Genomic DNA, 7,800 nt, shown 5'->3' on the forward strand with positions numbered 1-7,800 from the left:
AGATTGATAGTGGTGGGGACGAATTCAGTTGCGGGACCACTAAACTCAAATTTATTCATTTTGAGGGCATTTTCCATAGTGGAAAACTGTGTTTGACCATCCACCTGGATGATCAAAATTCTCATATTGTACATTGTCATAGGAAGTGCTCTAACCTTTTTTGTCGAGCTATAAGTGTGATCTTCACTATCTACGGATAATTATTAGGGCTATCAATGGGTACCCATTACCCGGAACCGGATCCGGTAGATTTGGATCCGGTTTCGGGTCCTAAAGTTGGACCCATTAGCAACTTAGAACCCGACGGGTAATTACTTGATTGGATCCGAATCTAAACGGATCCAAACGAGTAATACCCGTTGGGTATCCGCGGGTATCGAGTACCCGTTTATTCATGTTTTTGCTAGTTTTAGCTTTGATATTTTACTCGTTTTAAAATTTTCTCTTACATTTAATCTTTATTTAGTACATTAATAAGAAATAATAATAAAATTTATAAAATGTATTTAAATCCAAGCCAAAAAGAGACAAATATTAAGTTTTTGAGATTTTTTTAAAAGTTTTCTTAAGACCCAATAGGTACCCGGGACCGGCGGGTACCCGGGTATTTAAACGGGTCCGATTCTGGGTCCACAAATGTAGGAACCGGACCCGGAACCGTTAGGACCCGGATCCGACCTTTATAAGTAGGATCCGGGTCCGGGTCTAGTGATACCCGGGAGGACCCGGACCCGTTGACACCCCTAATAATTATACATAAAATTCTAGATTTCATTTCCGATAAAATAAAATATATTAGTTAAAATTGATTTGGAATAAAATTATTTCGGAAATATATTAAAATTGATTTGGAATAAAATTATTTCGGAACTGCGGTCCATCCATTGCTGCAGCACTAATCTAATATAAATATATTCCCCTTTCTACCGCTGAGTTTGGGTTCCAACTCCGTAATTGTCAATACCAAGTTACCAGGTTGAGGGAGTTTGGATATATCAATCAGTGACGTGGCAGCATAAAAGTCGGGTCGAAATTATCAAGACTGCTAATGGGGTGTCAATTTGGTTGGGATGTACCAACCCAAAGGCAAATAATTGTTGTGTCCTATATATAATATGGTACACTTCCAAACAATTTGGTACCACTATTAGCAATCTTGGAAGTTATGAGGGGAGGAGGGAAGAAATAGTCCGACACAATAACAGTTCCGAGTTAGAACCAGAGAGGTGAGAATCTCAACTCCCAAGGATTCTTTTGTTTCTATTCGGAAAACATGGTAAAACCCTAGAAATCCATAAATTCTCAGTTTCTGATTTCAACACCAACAATACACCATTGAAAACATGGTAAAACCCTAGAAATCCAAAAATTCTCAGTTTCTGATTTCAACACCAACAATACACCAACAATGGCTCACGGTGGATATGGAAAACGTAGGGTTTCAACACGAAGACCCGTTAGTCGTCGATCGAAGGGATTTGGAATTGAGAAGAAACCTAAATCAATTTCCCTGAAGAATCAAATTCGATCAATTGAACGAATTCTTCGTAAGGTACGTAATTCACTTTCACTCAATTTGGAATTCTTAATTGGAATTTTATCATAACTTAAATTTTGATTTATTAAAGAGCATTTCACCTGAAGTGAGAGAAGTACAAGAAAAGAAATTGGAAGAGCTTAAGAGACAACAGGAGATTCAAACACGTTTGGCGGTAGAGCGCAGAATGTTTTTGCGTGATAGAAAGATCAAATTTTTGGGTAAAATAAATTTCATTTTTTTCATTGACTTATTCGGTAACGTCAATGGGTGTTTGTTTGTTGAGCTATATGGGGGTATATTTGTGTTGTTACTAATTACTAAGGTGGTGTGATGTAGAGAGAAGAATGATAGAGAGGAGAATACGGCGGTTGGAGAGACAATATCACCGTACATTATCTAGTAATAATACACGAGAAGCAGAAATTGCTTCGCAGCTTTCCAAATTGAAGGAAGATCTTGAATATGTTAGGGTAAACTTCATTTTCTTAAAAGGTTGTTTTCTATGCAATGTTTAAACAGTTGCTTAGGTTATTCTGCGGTACTCATTTGCCAATTTTAAGACTAGCGTTAATACTATATGCAGATTAGGTTAATGCATGTTTGCTTTGCACTGTAGTTCTTCCCAAAGACTGAGAAATATGTATCGTTATTTATTGGAGGCGATGAAGCAGATATGGTTGATAGGAGGAACAGGTTGCGCGAGCAAATTAAAGTTAACTTAATTGCTGCCGCAGCTAGTGGGAAGGATGTTGAAGGTACTTTTTCTATTTCTGCTTTAAATACGTCTCCCATACCTTACTTTCTTCTTGAAATAAGTTCTAGAGTCACTCGTCATTCATGTGTTACAACTTATTTACAACTGTTAGGCTATAAGATATAAGCACTAAGTGAGCCAGTATTAACATCAAAGGACGATCTTTCTTTTGTTTAGGCTTTAACTTCTCATTTTTCCCGCATATCCAGCTATTATTTGCCTTGTTTTGAGGTCTTGATGTATTCAACGACGTTCTTTAACAGAGACGGGTAGTGAGGATGATGGTCTTTTGGATATGAGTGACGATGACTTTTTCTTAACTGGAAGCTCAAGCGATGAAGCGGATGCTGATGATGAATGGACAGATAAAAGTGCTAGGTATGACATTTAATTTAGTTCTTATACGAGATTCTTATTTGTCCTACTCCGCAATCAAGGGTGATTTTGTTTTTCTTTATTTGGACACTAAACCTTTTTTCTTATAACTACAATATAGAGTGCAAGTCACCTTGTATGTATTTCTAGAACTGCATTTGGGCTCTTCCATTGATAACGCTAGTCCCGCCTACTTAATCAGAAACATGAGCTGATAATGTGAGAGATTAAGGAGTCTAGGATTGTATTATGCTTCTTTTAAGAATTAACAAGAAACATTTATATCTCTCCATCTGGTCCCTCCCATAGATAATGCTAGTCCCCACCTACTTAATCAGAAACATGAGCTGATAACGTGAGAGAGTTAGGAGTCTAGGATTGTATTATTCTTCTTCTAAGAATAAGAAACATGTGTCTCTTCTTAGAGAGTAAGGGCAAGGATTACGGGTATCCACCACTCCACAGATCCATGGAGCGGTGGATGAAAACACCTATTATGGGTATCCCTGACTCCACCAATCTAGAACCTCTTCAGAATTTTGGTGGAGATGGTGGTGAAAAATTCCAGCTGAAGGAAACTCTGCTGGCTGGAAGCTTCGTCTGAAAGGAGGTAACTGAGTGAAAGACTGGTCGTTTTTAGTAAAAGGATAAACTAAAAAATAATTTTTTGGCTTAATATGATTTTGGAGATTCCGTTATACTTAGAGGTCTACCTGACTAACCATTTAAAATCTCCATGGAATGGTACCCACCTATTCCCCTTTCCCTTGGGATTTTAATTTAATAGATATGCCCAGTATAGGTAACTGCTAAGTGGATGCTTTTTTCATATACCCTACTACAGAGTTAAGCCTCTCGTGCCCAATTAGTGGAAAAATACCCTTTCTATATTGATCAAACAAATTCAGTTAATGAACTTCTCGACTTGGTGTATATTTTATCAGAGAACAAGCATCAAGTGCTTCTGGAAAAGCAGCATCTGGAATGTCTAGTGATGAAAAGAATCAGGTAGTGTGTCTAATTTAGTTGCCTGGCAGATATGCATGATAGTAGATCAAGTTATGAAATTTGTTTTCTACGTTGTCTCCCATGATGCAGAGGCTGATCTGTGCTCGAGTCCTAATGCCTCCTCCTCGGCCATCAATAAAGTCATTCAGAAATGCATGCAATTCTAGAACAAGGTTTGGAGGAGGAGGTGCCTCATCAAGTATGGTGCCTTCCATAGAAGAGGTTGAATTATCTATATCTGGCAACATGTCACGTAGCTGGGAAGGCTCTTCCTCCAGAAATGGGGGAGGATCCTCAAATGGGCAAACAAGTCAGAGTAGTAATTTGAGTTCGAATTCAGATGCTCACATGCCACGAAGGAAACGGAGACCAAAAAAGAAGAATAAACTGAAGGTAAGTTTCTTGCATAGATAGGCATGTAAAGAACATGTAGTTGCATCAATTAAGTTTTCATCATGTGCAGGTATGAAGGAGATTGGTAACAGGACTTCAAGATTGGGTGTAAACTTTGTATGGTCCAGTACTAGCCTCATACTGGATTGTATTGTAACTAATAAGATCCGAGCCTGTCATTAGAATACCTTTTTATTGTCAATTCTACTTAAATAGAGATTTGCACCAACACTAGAAAACTTTACTTGATTTCCCGTGCTCTATTGAATTGGGTACATATTAAATCAGCCGTCAATATCAATAGTTTTATCTGTCCATTTTGCAAACTGTTGTTCAAACTTGCGGTTTCAATTTGTCTTTTCGCATCTTATGTAGCCATCATATGTTTGATACACGAACCAACCCCTCTATTGTGTTCTTTCTCATGCGAAGACTTTTGGAGGTCAAATGATGTTAATCAAGCCCAGTTGTACAACTATCTCAGGTACAATTCCTTGGGGCATTGATGGCTTCTTTTTTTCTCCCTAGAAAAACTTGTCCGTTGCGGGAGGGGTAGCATCACTATTCGAGGAACTATTTCTGGAAAAGGGAGTCGTTTTGTCATCCTTGCGTTCGCAATTGGTTGGTGTTGATGAGCATCACTATTCGAGGAGCTATTTTTGGAAAAGGGAGTCGTTTTGTCATCCTTGCGTTCGCAATTGGTTGGTGTTGATGGTGGGTTTTTTGCCATGGGAGAACATCGCAAAATTTTCAGTCCCCGTATCGAAAATATATAGTACGTATGATTTTGCAAAGAATCTGGATTGTATAGATTCGGTACCTGCTAAGTCCGCAAGCTAGATTCTGGAATGCTACTGGTGCTTGTCGTGCCTCCCATACATTATCTGATTATACATAATCCATATATTTAGAATAAGCTCTTATACTCTATCCCGTGGCCTTGTTCTCGAAGAAACATCTAGCTCCTAAATGGGATGTCTACAGGTATAGAGAGCCGATTGAACTTATCCCAACGGTAATTTCTCGGCTTAATTCCTTGGCATCCGGTACAATAACGGCTTCACTATCATGACTATGAAAATGCCAAATTAGATGCTTGCGCAAATAGGAGTGCCCAATCATCAGGGGTTAGCCCGGTTGGTCAGGAGCCTGACTCTCAAGTAGAAGGTCAGGGAAACGAGTTTCCGTTCAAGAGTTTGGATATCTCATGAAATACTCATGTTATGTAGAATCTAATTTAGAGTTTAAGTTCTTAACGTATCCTTTCCTATTAAAAAAACAAAAACAAATAGGAGTGTGCATGCTACTAGAGCAGGTGCTATGAAAATACCAAGTACGAATAGCGGAAGAGGAGTACTCCTTGGTGCTAGCCAAGGTTAGCATTAGTCTTGCTCACGCTCGCCCTTGCCATGTTGCCAACCCTCTATCACGGTGTTGGGGAAGAGGGGTAGACGTTGGCGCCCCTTGCCATGTTGCCAACCCTCTATCACAGCGTTGGGGAGGAGGAGTACACGTTGACGCTAGCCGAGGCTAGCGCTAACCTTACGACCACCATTGTCATGGCGTTAGCGTCAACCTTATATCACGGTGTTGGGTTAGTCTAGCGCCCACCTAAACCGTGGTGCTAGGTGTCACACCTTCAAATGCCCCAAATAAATTTCTACGAAAGTGTAACCCGACAGCACAGTGGTTCTGTGAATCAAGCTTTACCCACCTGCACTTCATCCTTATAAGTTTGCACCAAAGCAAACAGCCAACTCAACAGTTCTTTAGCGGAAGTCTTTAGCCTTCTTTCACTTCTCTAAACTTCTCAAATGCACCCGATAATGAATCGAAACATTGCCATACTTTATCAACAACAATCATCCAATCAAGAACACTTAGAACAGGACATAATCAACTCTTTTATTGCATCAAAGGGAAGAAATACGAAACTTGCCCACTTAGGGACTTACACAGACTTGTTCACCTTGAATCAAGCCTTAGCCTTACAAAAACTCTCCTATTTTGAGTCTCACACTCTCCTATGTAAGCCTGCCGAATTTCCCATGCCTTATGACTATTTATACAACACCTTTACTTGGCCAAAACCGTGCACAACCGTTGCACACGCATGGGACAACCATTTGTCCCTTAAAGCAGTTCTGTAACCGCCACCAATTGTGCTAACTGGCCAGTTTCTCTCTAAACTGACGCATCGCCCAACACATGTTCTCTAGTAGTTAGGAACCTTCTCCCACGCTTATAAACTCTCTTCATAAACGTTCTACTTCGTCTCGCGTCATTGGCATGCTTGTGAAGCTCGTGACTAACTCATAACCGCCACTTGAGCTATATTGCACCACTGTTGCGCTTTACTGACTTGACCTCTGTATTGCACCACTGTTGCACTTTACTAAGACTTTCATATTGCACTACTGTTGCGCTACAATCATATCAGCTACTTCCTTAGCTCAATCTGGTTATCTGGCGCCATATGCTTCACTTAGCCAATTCACTTGACAATAGTAATACCATTCTTGCATTACTATCTTATTTGCACTGTCCAAGATTTGGCCCTTCCTTGAACTAATGCATAGACCAACTCTTGGCATATTCTACCTTCTTTCATCATCCTTGAGTTTGGGACAACTCAATTCCATGGATATGCCTTAATGCCAACATCGCATGTTGCATCTGCCACTTTGGCCATGTCTTGACAATCCCTCAATGAAGCCTCATTGTGTCGGCCAATAAGCTTCATTACTTAGCCAAATGTCTTTACAGTGTAGCGCTACCTTTGCGCTTCACTAGGTAGCGCTACACTGGCCTTGAAGGGTTATGCCATTTTTAGCACTTGACAGTCTGTGCAGTGTCGTGCAATCATTGTCAAACATTGACTTGGCCTACAACACTGTAACGCACAATCATGTCCACCACTTTCTTTACCTATCATAGACCTCCCCCACCTAATCCGTTCAACGCCCCCGTTGAACGTGACCCAGTATAAACATTATACTTGTCTTAACCTCGCCACATGTATTTTCAGAACCTTTTCTGAAATTCGGCAATCATTGCTGGCTTTCGCAATATGCATTCTAGCAACTTTCATGCCATAGCATCAGCATCACTTAGGTTTACTTCTTTTCCATTGATCTCATCTACTTGAACCACTTCTCAGCGTCGTGCACTACGGTTCAACTGCTACTCAAATCATCCATCAATACTCAAATGCAAACCTGAAATTCTTCTTAGCCAATTCTCTTTAGGCCTGAATTTCACCTTGAATCATTTACACTTAAGTGTACCCACAAAATGATTCTTCTCAACCTGATCACTAGAATCATTGCCATAGTCTTTTGCCTCCCGACTTTTTCTTTTGCATCTAACTCAACATGACAAGGACTTATAAACGACTTGGCCTCATTTTCAATCAATTTTGCTGGCACCTACCTTGGAATGTTGTCTTTCATGCCCTCCGTTAAGCATTTCACAAAGTGCATAGGGGTTCTCTTTGCATAAGACACCTGAATCTACACTTTACGCCTTTCCTAATTTTGTTCATGCAAAAATCATCCAAGAAGTCATTTCTATGGATGTGGCCACTAAGTACGGACCCTCTATACTTAGGCCATCTTGCATACCCGAGCCGAAATTGCAGGTTTTCTTTTCCTAACTCTCTAAAGTAAAAAAATGAGTTGCACAGCCCATCTCCGCAACTGTTACTAACTATCCTTTGGACATAACATAG

The 7,800-nt window shown here is 40.0% G+C and overlaps 1 protein-coding gene across 3 annotated transcripts; it reads left to right on the forward strand.

The window, feature by feature from the left end:
* Nucleotides 1-1,153: 1,153 nt before the first annotated feature.
* LOC113350038 (rRNA-processing protein EFG1-like) lies at nt 1,154-4,966 on the forward strand. Of its 3 annotated transcripts, none has more exons than XM_026594109.1 (8): nt 1,154-1,552; nt 1,629-1,758; nt 1,877-2,010; nt 2,157-2,295; nt 2,558-2,672; nt 3,614-3,677; nt 3,768-4,070; nt 4,599-4,966. In XM_026594109.1, the coding sequence occupies exons 1-8, from the start codon at nt 1,409-1,411 to the stop codon at nt 4,908-4,910; spliced, it is 1,341 nt and encodes a 446-aa protein (XP_026449894.1). In that variant the 5' UTR covers nt 1,154-1,408; the 3' UTR covers nt 4,911-4,966. The 3 variants fall into 3 exon arrangements, with proteins under 3 accessions (XP_026449894.1, XP_026449895.1, XP_026449896.1); XM_026594110.1 differs by having other exon boundaries at nt 1,156-1,552; nt 4,555-4,760; XM_026594111.1 differs by lacking the exon at nt 4,599-4,966 and adding an exon at nt 4,141-4,396 and having other exon boundaries at nt 1,158-1,552.
* Nucleotides 4,967-7,800: the final 2,834 nt, after the last annotated feature.

The sequence above is a fragment of the Papaver somniferum genome, chromosome 2, assembly GCF_003573695.1.
Source record: "Papaver somniferum cultivar HN1 chromosome 2, ASM357369v1, whole genome shotgun sequence".
Taxonomy (NCBI): domain Eukaryota; kingdom Viridiplantae; phylum Streptophyta; class Magnoliopsida; order Ranunculales; family Papaveraceae; genus Papaver; species Papaver somniferum.